The 16,626-nt window shown below is 39.6% G+C and overlaps 1 protein-coding gene across 1 annotated transcript in view; it reads left to right on the plus strand.

Moving 5' to 3' along the window:
- The window catches only part of NT5C2 (5'-nucleotidase, cytosolic II), a 92,356-nt gene that overhangs the window by 35,876 nt on the left and 39,854 nt on the right, over positions 1 to 16,626 (plus strand). The window contains 1 exon segment of the mRNA XM_032225005.1: positions 13,538 to 13,611. Coding sequence (XP_032080896.1) covers positions 13,538 to 13,611 — 74 coding nt within the window.

Consider the following 16,626-nt stretch of genomic DNA (forward strand, 5'->3'; position numbering starts at 1 on the left):
ATCTGTCGGCTGTGACCAGGGGGACCTTTGCCCAGGTCCGCCTGGTGCACCAATTGCGACCCTACCTGGATCGGGAGGCCCTTTAGACAGTCACTCATGCCCTTGTGACCTCAAGACTGGATTATTGTAATGCGCTCTACATGGGGCTGCCTTGAAGAGTGTTCGAAGACTCCAATTAGTCCAGAATGCATCCGCGCGAGCGATTGTGGGTGCACCAAGGTACACCCACGTTGCACCTATGCTCCGCGAGCTGCACTGGCTACCTATTAGTCTCCGAATCCGCTTCAAGGTGCTGGTCGCTACCTATAAAGCCCTACATGGCATCGGACCTGGGTACCTGAGGGACCACCTCCTGCCGATTACCTCTCTCAGACCAATTAGATCGCACAGGTTAGGTCTCCTCCGGATTCCATCTGCCAGCCAATGTCAGCTGGCGACTCCCCGGGGGAGAGCCTTCTCTGTTGCAGCTCTGGCCCTCTGGAACGAGCTCCCTGTTGAGATCCGGACCCTTATTACCCTCCCGGCCTTCCGCAAAGCCACCAAGTCCTGGCTGTTCTAGCAGGCTGGGTGGGGCTGAGAAGCATTTACCTCCACGGAAATTGTGAATGTTGGTTTTGTTTTTAATATGTTGTCCTTGTCTCGTTTTTCCCCTTTCCCTTGTCTTTTGTGAGCCGCCCGGAGTCCTCCGGGAGTGGGCGGCTTACAAGACAAATAAATAAATAAATAAATAAAGTTTACCCCTCAGTTATTTTTGTTAGGTATAATTACTGATTGTACAGCTGTAGAGATTAATTTGATTTTGCACTTAATAACTGCAGCTAGATTGTTGGTGGCGCAATACTGGAAGAAGGAAGATTTGCCTACAATTCAAAAATGGACATTGAAAGTCATAAATTTAGCCGAGATGGCTAAAATATCTCCATATCTTAAGGACTACTCAAACGAGAGATATAAACGAGACTGGAAAAAATGGATCAATTATATACAAAATAAATATGGGACTAAGAAATTCCAGATAGCTTATGATTAAGATCAGGAATGATATAAATTGTTTAAAGTTAGCCTAGCAAGGAGGAGCTAAGTTCAATGTAAAGCTGTTATCAATTTTTTATTCTTTTTTCCAATATATTTTAGATGGTTTTTGTTAAAGATTTATACCATGTATGGGTTCTGGGAAGTCGGGGGAGGGAAGGCTGGGGGGGGGGGTTGGGGGGAGGGGGGAGGGAGGGATGTATATTAGGCTTGCCGAGGGGTGTTAGATTTTAATGTAATATGATTGCACATGTATACTGTCTTCTCTTATTTTTTCTTTAAAACTAAGATATGTTAAGTATATTCATATGGAAGCATAAATACCATCAACATGGAATGGAGTTTGCTCAGAAGCTGAAATATACCAATAAGAGGAAGAGTTGGAAACAGAGGAGAGAAGAAAGATAGAAAGAGAAGGATAGGAGAGAGGATAAGGGGGGAAGATGAGGAGGATAAGGAGGAGTGGAATGAAGAGAGAGGAGAAGGAGAAAGGAAGGGGAAGTAGAGTAGAAAAGGATGATGGAGGGAAGAAAGGAGGTAGGAGAGAGGTAGAAGAAAGAGGTGTATGGAGAGCAGAAGAGCTAATAATGGGTTTTTATCTTTCTGGGTGTTGATGACAAGAGGAACTGATGTAATTACTACTTAATACAATAGGATATTGGCTATGTAATAGTATACATGTGATTATATGTTATGAAAGTGGAAAATAAAAAAGTATATTTTAAAAAAACGGGTAAGTGAACAGCTTTAAATATGATATTAATAAAATTGATTTTTTTTAAAACAAAATCATCAGGTTGGAATGCTGGACAGTTGGCCTTGGTGGGAAACTCCCCTCCTTCCACATGTGCAAAGGAATGGTAACAACTCCCAATTAACAGTCCTCCTGCACAGATTATTTCCCTCACCCAACTACCATGCCCTCCCTCCCTCCCTGTTTCAATGGTAGCCGAAAAGCAAGCAGCAAAACAGAGGCTGACATCCGGCCCTCCTGCAGAAAAGGGACGATCCCCCCTGCAGAAACGAAAGAACATAGACAAACAGACGAACAACATAACATAGAAGAAAAAGGGAAGGGGGAATAAAAGAAAAGTCAATCAAGGTCAGGGCTTGTCTGGGTAGGCAGAGTAGAATTTACGAAGAAGTCAAGGAGCCCGAACATGGGAGTTATTGACCCATTCAGCATGAGAGGGAGGGAAATGCCTCCATGCCACAAGATATTGAATACGGTTCCTATGTTTCCTAGAGTCCAAAATTTCCTTAACTCAAAATGCTCTTCACCCTCAATCAGGAGTGGGGTTGGTGGAGCTGACAAAGGAGCCCGCAACGGAGAAGTGTGTTCAGGCTTTAGGAGATTAACGTGAAACACTGGGTATACACGGTTGAGATATTTAGGCAGTTCCAGTCGTACGGAAACAGGGTTGATGACCTTGACAATCGGGAACGGGCCAACATACTTGGGGCCCAATTTCTTAGACTTTTGAGAGGTCCGAAGAAACTTGGTGGATAAATACACATGATCACCAACTTTATACTCCTTTGGCTTTGCCCTCTTTTTATCCGCTTGTCTCTTGTGGGCTTGGTGTGCAGCATCCAGTGCCCGGTAAGCCAAAGGCCACATCTGCCGGAGGCGGTCACTCCATTCGGAAAGGGACAGCACTTGCGGTTTTTCGCGAGGAATTTCGGGGATAGGCACAAAATCATGTCCATACACCACCCTGAAGGGCGTAAATCAAGTGCTGCTGTGAACCGAGTTGTTATACGCCACCTCAGCATGAGGCAACAATTCTACCCAATTTTCCTGTTGGTAATTGATGAAACATCGGAGATATTGTTCCAGTACAGAATTAGTTCTCTCGCAGGCACCGTTAGTTTGAGGGTGGTGGGCGGAGCTTAAGCCCTAGGCGGAGCCTATTAACTTCCAAAACTCCTTCCAAAACAAGGGGGTGAATTGGACCCCCCTATCCAAGATAATGCGGTCTAGTACCCCATGCAGACGATAGATATGTGTAATGAACAACTTAGCCAAGGATTTAGCGGACGGGATCTTGGAACAAGGAACAAAATGAACTTGTTTGGAGAACAAGTCAGTAACAACCCAAATCACTGTATTTCCTTGACTTTCTGGCAATTAAACAATGAAATCCATAGAGATCTCCTTCCACGGTGCCTCGGGATGGGCCACCCCCTGGAGCAACCCTTGAGGTTTGCCTGGTGGACGCTTTGCCGCAGCACAAGTGGGGCAACTAGCCACATAAGACTCAATGTCTTTTTTCAAAGAGGGCCACCAAAACTGCCTCTTGATGAGATGCAGGGTTTTTACAAAACCAAAATGTCTGGCCATACGAGATCATGAGCACGTTGAAGGACCATGGACCTAATAGATGCGGGAACATATAATTTAGCACCAATCCAAGCTAGGCCATCCTTCATGGTGCATTCATCCGTATGTTGGCGGAACCACTCATCAGTTGCAAGAGCTTCCTTGAGCTTTGTAACGAGGTCTCGTGTGGCTTCCAAATTGGAAGTGGTGTGGCTTCTGGTGACAACAAGAATGGCCAGGCTTCTCGTTGGCATGACAGGTTGGACAACACTCAGCTTTGAACTGTTATATTGTGGAAGTCTGGACAAAGCATCAGCCATAAAAATTTTCCCTCCTGGGATATACTTCAAAGTGAAATTAAATCTATTGAAATGTTGTGCCCATCGCATTTGTTTAGGGGATAGTTTCCTGGAGGTTTTTAATGTCTCCAAGTTTTTTTGATCAGTCCATACCTCAAAAGGGTGTTTTGCCCCCTCTAGAAAATGACGCCAAGTCATCAAAGCCCACCGGACAGCAAAAGCCTCCTTTTCCCAAATAGCCCAACACCTCTCAGTCTCCGTTAGCTTTCGAGAGGTGTAAGCGCAGGGCTGCAACTTCCCTTGTGCATTTGCCTGAAGTAGCACTGCCTTTCGCAGATCTAATTTTGTGAAAATTTTCCCCTTACCCAGTTGGGCCAACATGTCCTTCATCAGTGGTAAAGGGTAGACATTTTGGACACAGATTCCGTTAAGGTTTTTAAAATTAACACAAAGACGGAAGGAGCCATCTTTCTTTTCTCTGAATAAGACTGGAGCAGCCACTTGGGGCCTAGCCAGTTCAATGAAACCCCTTTCCAAATTTTTGTCAATGAAATTTCTCAATTCATCCATTTCCCTAGGGGTCATTGAATAAATTTGGGGTTTAGGGAGTTTTACTCCAGGTAGAATATCAAGGCCTGGGGCTAAAGAGCTGTTGCCCCCATCTCGAATGGTATGACTATTGTGTGTTTTTAAATTATGTATTGTTATGTTTTGTCTTTTATTTTCTGTCTGTACCCCCCTTCCCTGATTTGAATTGTGAGCCGCCCTGAGTCCCCTTCGGGGGAAAAGGGCAGCATATAAATATAATCAAATCAAATCAAAATCAAATCAATGCTGCAATCGGTGGGTCTGTGTAAGGGCAACCTATCTGAAGATTTCTCACTGAAAACATCTTTCAGGTCCCAGTATTCTTTTGGGATTTTCTCCTCCCCTTCAATTTTTTCCTGCCCTCTGGCTGCGAGGTTGGGGTCTGACTTATTCTGTTCTGGAACCCCTTCTTCCTCTCCAGGGGGCGTAGCAGACCGAATGCGTAACCAACCTTTCCTCCAATTTATGTGTGGGTTCCATTTCCGCAGCCAGGTAATCCCAATATAAGAGATCCATCCATCTCTGGAGCCACAATAAAACTTATTATTCCTTGGTGGGTTCCCATCCACATCTCAATAGGTTCAGTAACAAAATGAGCAGGGCTTCCTCCCGCAATAGAACCATCTAATTGGCAAAATGCAATTGGGATTTTTAAAGTTTTTAGTCTCAATCCCAATTTCTCTACTATTTCCGGGCTCATAATGCAGCGTGAACACCCGGAATCTAAAAGAGCTAGAATTTTCTCTCGTGTGCCAGAAGAGGGCACTCTAAGCTCAACTGGGATAGTCATGGGCCCTGAACGGGAACTTACCCAGCGTTCCACATCATCAGAGTCACTGTCATCCGAAGAGCTGGGGGTTTCGTTTTCTTCTTCCACAGGGTTGAAACGCTGAGAAGGATCCTCCCCTTTCAAGGCCATTTCCTTCCTTCTGCTGAGAGGCTTCTCCAGCTTCTTCTCTTTCCGGGGGGGGGCACTTTGGCTCATCTTGACTCGGCAATTTACGGCACGGTGCCTCTTCTTCCCACAGCGGAAACACACAGAAGGCTTGGGCTTGCTTGTAAATCCACTCTTCCCTCCTTTTGGCATCCTTGGGAGGAGGGGTTTGGCAGGGGGGGGGGATTCTTCGCCTTCGCCCTCTCCTTTGTAATATAGCCTGGGTAGGTCAATTTCAACATCAGTGGCTGCTTCATACCAGGGTTGCAATCTCCGGGGGGGGGGGGGGCTTCTGTTCACACACTGCTGGTAAATCTCTTTGTTTAATCCATCAGTGAAACAGTCTAGCAAGGCTTCTTCAGACCACCCCCTCATATAAGCTGACAGCTCCTGACATTCTTGCACATACTCAGCTACTGATCTTTTTCCCTGCCTAAGAGTTGTAAATTTAATCCTGGCTCTACGCTCTGTGAGGGAGTCATCAAAACGCTTCCTCAAAGCAGCCATAAATCCATTAAAGTCTCTCAAAAGTGGGGAGTCAGCATTATGTAGCCCCACCATCCAATCTGCTGCTTTTTTCTCCAAAGCCATTAATACAATTCTCACTTTAGCTTCATCAGAAACCAGATCATGGCCATACATCTGCATATAATTCCACACCTGAATAAGGAATAGGCCGAGTTCTTTTGGTTCTCCCCCGTATTTTACACTTAAAGGAGGAACTTTAGCCATTCGGCGTCTGTGCCCCCCCCTAGGAATGTCTCTAGCCACAGGGATTGGTGTCGGCGCTGGGTCATCTTGTACAATTCCCCCTTCAGCCCCTCCAGCCTCTCTCAAGTTAGGCAAGGTATACCTTCTCTCTGTCTCTTCCTCAATTCCTCTCTCCATACCACTCTCCCGAGTCCAGCATCTTTCCCAGGCTCCTTTGAGAAGTTTCATGGCTTGGGACATCATGAGATTTTCCTCTTCAGGGCCTCACCAGTCAGCTGCTGATTTCCTGGGTCTCCTCACAGTAATCCCAGTTAACTGTTCTTCAGATTCCTCTTTCTGTCCCACTCCCCAAGTCCACCTGGGTCGAACAGATTGTTCCTCTACTTGCAGGTCAGCCAACAGCTCCGTCACCGAAGGGCCTGCGGCTGCTCCCATTTCTTCCTCTTGATCACTGCCATGGAGGAACATTCTTCAGCGTTGGGTGCACTCCCCTCGGAAGGTGTTCGCTCTGGGATGGGTGCGAAGTGAGATCCAGCTTAATGTCACGGCTCTTTCACTTAATAACCAAGAAAGAAACCACTCAACTCCATGTTTCAGAATTAAGTGTACTTTTACTGATTATAAATGATGAGAAGCAAAGCAAAGCTGGATCTGAGCAAAAGAGCGCGAAAGCAATAGATATCAATACATGATTCATTCCCCTCCCCTTGGTACCCCAGTTCATAATCCAATCATAAATCGCCACAACTGTCAGGTGGGAGACATCTTCAAAAATCATCATCAGGTTGGAATGCTGGACAGTTGGCCCTGGCAGGAAACACCCCTCCTTCCACATGGCAAACGAATGGTGAGAACAACTCCCAATTAACAGTCCTCCTGCACAGATTATTTCCCTCACCCAAATACCATGCCCTCCCTCCCCGTTTCAATGACAGCCGAAAAGCAAGCAGCAAAACAGAGGCTGACACTATCATAATCTAAGTATTCTGACTGCTAAGGATGAAAGCTATTTATCTAGGAAAATGTTTATCTAGACCGGAATCTTAGAGGATGTGATGCAGGTTGGGCAATATTGAGAAATGCCTTCAACCATTTGTGGGAGAAATCTAAACAGGAATTGGTTTCAAGGAATATTTATATTTTGGCCTCTATCTCTAATACAACCCCCATTCACTCATTCTAAGTGACATTGCCTCTAATCCTTACAAGCTAATACTCAATATTTTGTGGAAGGACAAATCCACTATAGAATCTGCTTGCATTTAAAAAGTACCTATAAATATTTTTCTATATTCCAAATAGTCTTTGTATATAAAAACCATCATAACTGTTCAGTAGTCCTTATTTACTGCCATGCTGATCACCACAGAATTGTTTAGTATTCAGAGAGACGCCAACATTTCTATCTGACATGGAACAAGATCATATTCTCTGAGTCAGTAGAAAAAAGGCAAAATATGTAGTGAGGGAGGGACATTTTTAAACATGTTTCTTTCCTTGCTTTGTGTTTGTATGTGTTTGTGTATGTGCGTGCGAAGGCATGTGCCTTCAAGTCACTTTTCATTCCTAGGGACTACAAACGTTTTCTTTGCAATGTTTTTCAGAAGGGCTTGCTGTTGCCTGCCTCCTAGGTCTAAGAGAAAGAGCCACCCAATTCCCTTTATGTCTAAGACAGGATTAGCACTCATGCTCTCCCAGTTTGTAGTCTGATGTCTTAACTACCATCACAAATTGGTTCTTTTTTGCTGTCTTACGTAGTGTTAAAATTACTCGTTTTTGAGATTAACTGTATGAAGGAAGACATTTCTGTAGAATTAGAAGGAGCCATATTATTTCTTCCAAATTTCTTGGTTGGAAAAAACCCTTCTAGTGCAGAGGGAACAATTCTTTAATTGTGGTGGTGCACTTACCACCCTTGATACTGTTCTGTCCAAACAGACTGTTAACTGGTTGTGGACTTGAACATGCAATTTCTTCAGTCTCTCCTGGTTTTTAGATGAGATCCCCAGTCTGTGGACTGTTTTATGGTTAATTTCATTTTAATTTACAAACTAATACCTATATTTATATCTGGAGAATCCTGAGAGGGTACAAAAAAGCCCCACAGCCCTTTTGTGATGATCCTATTGCCAGAAATCAGACCATATAACTTGTGTATGAGAAAGATGAATCATACCTTGTTTACTCAAAGCCATGATGATATTGCAATGCCTTTCAGTTGATATCCCAAGGGCTCATGTGGTGCATCATAAATTTGCAATATTTCTTCTGTTTATAGTGCCTTTCGTATATTCTGATGGTAGCTGTTGTGTAACTTTTGTCATGTTTAACTGTCTCTCCCCCCTCCTATCTCATTCCATCGTTGTACTTTCTATGCTTCACTGCCAAAGCGGGCAGCTTGCCAGGAAATTGTGACTCTTAGTGCTGCATTGAAAGTTAAGGGTAAAACAGACAGATTCTATTCCAAACGGAGATGTATTGAACAGTGATATCCTGTAACTTATTAAATTAGCTGCAGTTCTGTGATCTCTAGAACTCTCTAAACAGATACGTGGCATCCCCCAGTTTGTTTCACGCATAGTGCTATGCTGACATCCAGCCAGAAAAAAGCAAAATTGCTTATATATGGGGGAAGGGAGCCTTTTAAAAAATAGGTAACGTGGATTTGACAGCTACAAATTTTACAAGAAGAACATCCAAATAAGATGATGAGGTAAGTTTGTTAGTGCAGAAATGTAATAGTTTGACCTTAAATGTTAATAGTTTGGAATCCTAATGTTCATAATTGTAAATTGTCTTGTATTAAGAGTAGCTGCTTAGATGGTACTTGAATTTTGGAAGGGAAATCTCTGAGGTTAAAAGCAGTTAATAATGCTCTATTTTCAGATATATTTGTTCATTTTTTAAATATTTACCATACTTCATAATTTTGTACAAATGAAATGTTACTTTAATCTTCTTTATTCTACAAATCTAAAAAGAAAATCTGAGTAGTACCTAAAGATACAAAAAGCCTGTTAGTGACTTTGTACTGTATTTATTTCATTAATGCAGAAAGCATTATTCCACAAGTTTGGATTGATTAATTCCTCTGAAATCTTTCAAAAATGTAACTGTAATTTTGTTAACCTTGTTTTATGATAGAATGCATATTTTCATTACTTTATTTAATAAACAAAAATTCAATTACTTTTCTAAAGCATATTTCCCAAACAAGTAATTTCCTTCTTTGGGGTGTATATTTAATAGTAGGGCAGTTAAAAAAAAATAATGTGACATCTTCAAAAGATTTTTCTTTAATTTTTGAAAGACACTAGAAATAACTGAATTGAAACTGCAGTATTGAAAATGCAATTAGATTAGCTAATTGTTCAAGTTAGTGCATAGCACAGTAATGAGAGGAGCCAAGCATCTGATATTCATGTATTTAGTGTCATCAACAAATTAAGATCTGAGTTTCTCAGAGTGATGCAGTATTGTCTGGAATGGGCCTTGCAGGAAATATGCACTGAACTCTCTTATAAAGGTGAGCAGTGACTGACTGGGAAATATATCATTGATTCTGGTAATAAACTGCAGTCAAAAGTATTTCTTATGCTGAATACTACAATTCTTTTCAATAAATGTCTTGAAGAATAATATTTAGCTTGAAGGATCTAACTAGGAATGTCAAACTGGTGGCCCTCAGGCCAGATGCACACGCCCACCCCAATTCCACGAATAGGGAAAACGTTGTGAGACATCACATGACAGCAACATGATGCAGCGAGTTTGACACCCGTGATATAATTTCTTCCTTCATTTCCTCCTTTGTTTTAAGTTTTGGCTTACTCTAAATCTGTACATGAGAAAGTAAGGCCAAGCGGGGAATTAGGGGAAGTCTGCAAGCCCAGGCAAGTTAGGTTCAGATAAGTTGCCCAAAGAGATCAGCATTTCTTTAATGCATTCAGAACCAAGGATAGACAGACATGAAGTTAAACTATAGGTAAGTAGAGAATGCAGGGACATGAGAGAGTGCATGGAATGGCAACATTGTGATGTAATAAATAGTGCACTTACATGCTACTTATAGGATGAAATGTTAAAGGAGAAAAGAGAAGTTTATGGAGAGTCTCAATCATTCAGGTCATGGTTGTCTAAAAGGTTCTTTTCAAAAAGCAATTGGACTTTTTTGCTTTTTTGCTTGCAAATATTTTGCTTATGATTCAAGAAGCTTCTTCAGAATTGAATTGAATATTACAAGAACAATTGTGTATATTTTTGAATATAAAGTTACTAATGCAGGGATTGATTTAAATTAATTTAACGTACATAATGCATTTTTATACATTTATAAGGGACACAGTGGCTCAGTGGTTAAGATGTTGAGTCTTAGACTGTTAAAGGTCTATACCTTGGCAGTTTGAGACCCAAGTGCCGTGAGACTGAATGAGCTCCCATCACTTGTCCAGCTCCTGCCAACCTAGCAGTTTGAAAGCATGAAAAGGCAAGTAGATGAATAGGTACTGCATATAAGCATGCAAGAAGGTAACAGTATTCCATGTTTTGCCATATGCTTTGTGCTGTGGCGTGATTTCATACTAGCCAAATGAGTGCCAAAACATCTTCAGACAATGCTGGCTCTTTGGCTTAAGAAACAGAGATGAGCCCTGCCTTCTGAAGTCGGTCAAGATTAGCGAGGGTAAAACTTGCTGGGGCAACTTTACCTTTTATGCATTTATATACTGTATATACTCGAGTATAAGCCTAGTTTTTCAGCCCACTTTTTGGGCTGAAAAAAGCCGCCTCGGCTTATACTCGAGTCAGTGAAAAATTTGCCCGAAATGGAGGAGAAAAAGGGGCGGGGCCATGCCGCTGGGTGACACTCGTGAATGGCCCAGTGCCCCTGTGAGTTTCCCCTCCCTCTGTGTCAGTTTGCCGCGCAGCGCGCACCGCACCATCCCCCCTCCTCACGTTCTAATGTAATGCAGGGCTGTCTTACGATTCCCCTTCCTCCCCCTCCTGCCGCTCTGCAACGATGTCCCACCTCCTCCTTGTTATGGCAAGCAGCCACATAGCGATGTCCCACCTGCTCTGGTACAGTGATCCAATGATAGGAATCACTGTGCCGTGTGTCATAGGAGGCGGGACATCGCTCCCGCGGCTGCACGGGACATCATCATCACAGCGGGACATCAGCATCATGAGGTGAGTGAAGTATTTCATTGAATACACCGCTAGTTTACTGTTTTTCTTTGAAATAAATATTCAAAAACATTATTGGTATCTATTTTTATTTTTGAAATTTACCGGTAGCTGCTGCATTTCCCACCCTAGGCTTATACTCGAGTCAATAACTTTTCCAGTTTTTTGTGGTAAAATTAGGTGCCTCGGCTTATATTCGGGTCGGCCTATACTCGAGTATATACGGTATTGGTAGAATTTTTTAAAAAAATAGAATTTATTTTTATTTTCAAAACAAACACAACACATACAATCTTCCTTCTTGACATACTGTAGAAAGTGTATCAGTTGGTTACAAAAGGTTTTCGTGCATCTCTTCCACAGTCATCAACATAATTCATATTAACTCAAGTATTTTAACTCAAATATTTATACATGTTACCCTTTTACCTCCATTTTTATTTGACTATAATTGTTTAAACGTCCATCATAAAATATACCAAGATTTAATACATAACCACATACTGGAATCTCATTTAATATTTCTAAAATCCTCCAATAACACTGAATCCTTATGTCCTATTCTGGCCAAACATCCATAATATTTAGTAACAAACTTTTCTAATCCTCCTTTCCAGATCACTGTTTGCAATTTTCATCCAGTTTCCTTATATTGTACTCATACATATATATAGGTTGTCATCATTATCCCTCCTTTATTTTATATCCTGTATCATAACATTTTGTTCCTAATAATCAAAACTTAACTGTATCTAACTTAGTTCTTTTTTATTAACCTTTGTATATAATCCAAAAGGATTTCTAATCTTCCTTTCATGGGTACCATTCAATATTCATATCCAATTATTACTTATCATAATACTACACATTGTATACATTATCATCATCATCAATTATTTCTTTAACTATATCTATTATCACTAAATTTCATTAAGTTTAACTAGTTTTAAGTTATATTCTTCCATCTATCAACCTGTATCTTTCCAGTAACAAAACAATCTCATATCTTCTGCCATTTGTGGTACCAATCCTCTAGTCATTTTCTTAATCAGCTTTGTATGGACTTCTCTTAGCAACTCCTTGCTTATAAGATCTCTCATATAATCTTGATGCCCTCTTTCTGTTTCCTAATTCAGATTGTCTTTGATTGTCAGAAGTGTTATCAAAACTTTTGCTAGTGGAATTTCTTTAAGTCTTTAAGGTTCTTTAATTTTATCTTCTTCTATATCTTGACCTTTGAAATAGATTTCCTCTCCATTTAATTCCTCTTTCTGTATTCCATTCTTTCCATTTTCAGGAACAAACCAATTACCATAGATATCAGCAGGTTTAGTCTCTTTATATTCATTTTCCACTTCGGTGTTTTGAATTTCAATCACCCCGTTTTGCATTTGATGAACATTTTCAATTTTTTCATCATATTTTCTTGTTATGTGCTCTAGGTATTCCAGTTTTTTCTCTACTATGTTTGATAATTTCTGTAGTTCTGAAAATATATTTTGCAAGTCAAGACCTCTATTTTTCCTTGGGATCATGTCATTCTGACAAACACAGCTACTCTAGCTTGAAAGATCAACAAAACTAAAGCATGGTTTCACAAAAAACGCTGCTCTCACTTCTCTTTGGTCCAAAACATACTTCAAAAGGACATCTGTGCACTCTTATCAGCCAAACAGTAAAGCCTTGAAGCACCAAGTCAAAGCAATCCGTGAAAGAAAGAAAAACGTTCCATTTTGAATACACAAAACTGCGATCAACAATACCTCCCAGCCTCCAGAGCGGAGACACTATTAAAGAGTTTCTTTTTGTATCTTTTTGGTATATCAAATTAGAAAAAGAGGTCCAATTGATATTGGTGGAATTTGAGTGTAGTTTCTATGGCATTTTTTTAAATCAATCAAATATAATTTAAAATGAATTATTTAATAATACAATGAGATAGTCTTGATTTTGAGAATAATTTTAATATTAAACAATTTATGTAATTAGTAGGCAAACCATCAATCCACAACCAGTATGCCACCTTTTTGGTATATTGCTTTTATTTTCATTGAGTTTTTTAAAATGAGCATTATTTTATCCTTTTTTCTTTATTTTTGATTGGTATCTGCAATTTGTGTTAATTCTGTTCATACATATAATATAAATGAAAAATCCAGCTCTCTTAAAAATCTTTTAAATTCAATTACTACTGATAGCATCCAGCAATGTTATTGCATTTAGGAGATTAACAGTCCAATTCTGTACAGTACAATGTTATTCCCAGATAAGTCTCCCGAGTCCAATGTCATTTGCTCCAAAGTGAATGTGTTCAGGATCACTGTAAATGTGTCTTGATCATTTTGTCCATTGGCATGTTTCCTTAATAACTCTTGAATAGTTTGAAGCATATGTGTTCCTCATGCTGTTTACTCAGGTTTCATATCAACAATACTTACTATTGGTTTTCTTACCTTTTTTTGGCAGGATTTTTGTGAATAGAAGTCTAGCCATGGAAAAAATAAAGTGCTTTGGATTCGATATGGATTATACTTTAGCTGGTATGTATACAAATCTATCTTTCATAACAGAGCCTTATTGCTAACAAAAGCAAGAATGTCTTACTATATTTTGGGACAGTAAGTGCTTATTTAAGAAACTACTTAAACTCTGCTTAAGCAGTTTATAGAGAGAACTAAAGAACAGATAGCAGTTGACTACATTCTTATTGTTTTGTATAAATCCTGTCCTTTTAAACATTCTAATAAATGAACATAAATCACCTCACTTCTATCTGCCGATAATAAATCTTAGTAATTTTTATCCTGGATCACATAGTCTTTAGAGTGGTATTGATAATTATGTTCCTATCAAGGAGTTTTTTCTTGTCTCTTTTCTTTGTGATGCTCTCTTTTAGAATTGGCCAACTAATATTTCTGTTTCCCCAACTAATGCCAGGCAGAGTTGACTGAAAAAGTAATTTTTCATGAAGGGACATTTTCCTAGTATTTATGAATAATAGTTCATATTTATATCTGCTAGCTTCAGCAGAGGATGATCAATTATTCTAAAGCTATTAATGTTGCTTGTATCTCCTAATTTCAATATTTGTCTTGACACTCAGTACATCTTGCAACGATTTGCAGTTGGCAAATAAATAAGTAGTTATGCTTTTTAAAGACATTTAAGTAATTGATAGTAATTAGTGTTTTGCATGTTGTGCACAAAAACTGAGCATTCCATTTTGGAAATTTTAAATCAATTATTAACTTGTTCTGGTTATGTGCCCAAAGACACACATATTACCCACATGTTGTTTCAATAATCCATGCTCTTTCTTTGATATTTTTTTTGTTTTTCTAAATAATAAAAACAATTTTAGATATGCATAGCATTTTAAAACTATTTTAAAGTAGCATTTTGGGTTATAAGATTGAAAATACTTATATTTGCCTGGCTAACCCAATAAAAAATTGCTATGCTGTAATTTGTTTCTGTCATATTGATAATTCTGTATACCCAATGGAAGGAAGTAATTTGAGGTGGTTTTGTAATCAGTTGTGTAGTGATAGTGGAAAGGTATAACTTCTCCTGTCTGTGATTCGGAATCCCATTGTGGAACTCTAACTCTGATATATAGCTTGATGATTGAGTAAAGGCAGAGCATTTTACTAGCGTTAGGCCAGGACTTTTATTATTATTATTATTATTATTATTATTATTATTATTATTATTATTATTATACAATTGTATCACAGCGGCCAGTTGTTTCGCCGGATTTGGCATTGGTTACTAGTCGGGCCCCACCCAGGGGCCTAGGACGTCGTAACGTATTTTCTTAATATGCGTGCAGATCCAAGCAGTGCGGCTTTTTGCATTTGACTGATGGTGATTTTGTCAATTTTTAACTGTTTTAAATGTAATTCCAGTGCTTTTGGAATAGCACCCAGTGTGCCAATTACCACTGGAATTACCACTGCTGGTTTGTGCCATAGTCGTTGAATTTCGATTTTTAAGTCCTGGTATCTTGCGATTTTTTCATGTTCCTTCTCGGCGACCCTGCTATCACCTGGTATTGCGATGTCTATGATTGTGACCTTATTTTTCTCAACCAGTGTGATGTCTGGTGTATTATGCGCCAGTATTTTGTCGGTTTGTATACGGAAATCCCACAAGATCTTGACCATCTGATTTTCGGTGACTTTTTCAGGCTGATGTTCCCACCAGTTTGTTGCTGTTTTAATATTATAATTTTTGCACAAATTCCAATGGATCATTTGTGCTACTGAATTGTGCCGCAATTTATAATCAGTCTGCGCGATTTTTTTACAGCAGCTGAGTATGTGATCAACAGTTTCATCAGCTTCTTTGCAAAGTCTGCATTTGGCATCATCAGAGGATTTTTCAATTTTGGCCTTAATGGCATTTGTGCGGATAGCTTGTTCTTGCGCAGCCAGGATTAGTGACTATGTTTCTTTCTTTAATGTACCTGTTTTTAACCATAACCAAGTTTGTTCACTGTCCACTTTATCTTTTATTTTTTCCAGAAATTGACCATGCAGTGCTTTGTTCTGCCAACTCTCCATTCTTGATTTTATCACATCTTTTCTGTATTCTTGTTTTGTCTGTTGGGCCTTCAGTAGATTTTTGTTCTTTACTTCGATTAATAGATGTTCTTGACTTTCTTTTAAATAATCAGCCAGTGCATGTTTTTCTTCTTCAACTGTTTGCTTCACTTGTAATAATCCTCTGCCACCTGATTTTCGGGGCAGATATAGTCTATCAGTATCACCACGTGGATGTAAACTGTAGTGCATTGTCATTAGTTTCCTGGTTTTTTCGGTCCAAAAGGTCCAAATCAGCTTGTGTCCAGTTAACTATGCCAGCTGTGTATCTTATAACTGGTATTGCCCAGGTATTTATGGCCTTGATTGTATTTCCACCATTCAATTTAGATTTCAAAATTTTCCTAACTCTGTTGGTGTACTCTCGCCTGACAATAGTTTTTACTTCTCCATGCTTGATGTTATCCAACTGCAGAATGCCTAAGTATTTGTAGGCTTCATTTTCTTTGCATTTAATTAGTTGGCCATTGGGCATTTCAATTCCCTCACATGCAGTGATTTTGCCCCTTTTTATGGTTACAGTGGCACATTTTTCCATGCCAAACTGCATTGAAATATCGGTGCTGAATACTCGGACTGTATTTGTCAATGATTGGATTTCTATTTCTGACTTTCCATAGAGTTTCAAATCATCCATATATAGTAAATGCGAAATTTTTTCAGCTTTTTTGGCTGTTTGGTAGCCTAATTTCATTTTTTTTAAGATTACTGATAGTGGGATCATTGCGATGATGAAGAGAAGAGGTGAAAGTGAATCACCCTGGAAAATTCCTCGCTTGATATTAACCATTCCGTAGCTCTCATTCCCTATTGCCAACTCAGTTCTCCATTGTTTCATTGCCTTTTCAGTAAAGGATGTAATATTTTTGCTAATGCCAGTTGTTTCTAAGCATTTTATGATCCAACTATGTGGCAGTGAGTCAAATGCCTTTTTGTAATCAATCCAGACCA

This window comes from Thamnophis elegans, chromosome 10, assembly GCF_009769535.1.
Source record: "Thamnophis elegans isolate rThaEle1 chromosome 10, rThaEle1.pri, whole genome shotgun sequence".
Taxonomy (NCBI): Eukaryota; Metazoa; Chordata; class Lepidosauria; order Squamata; family Colubridae; genus Thamnophis; species Thamnophis elegans.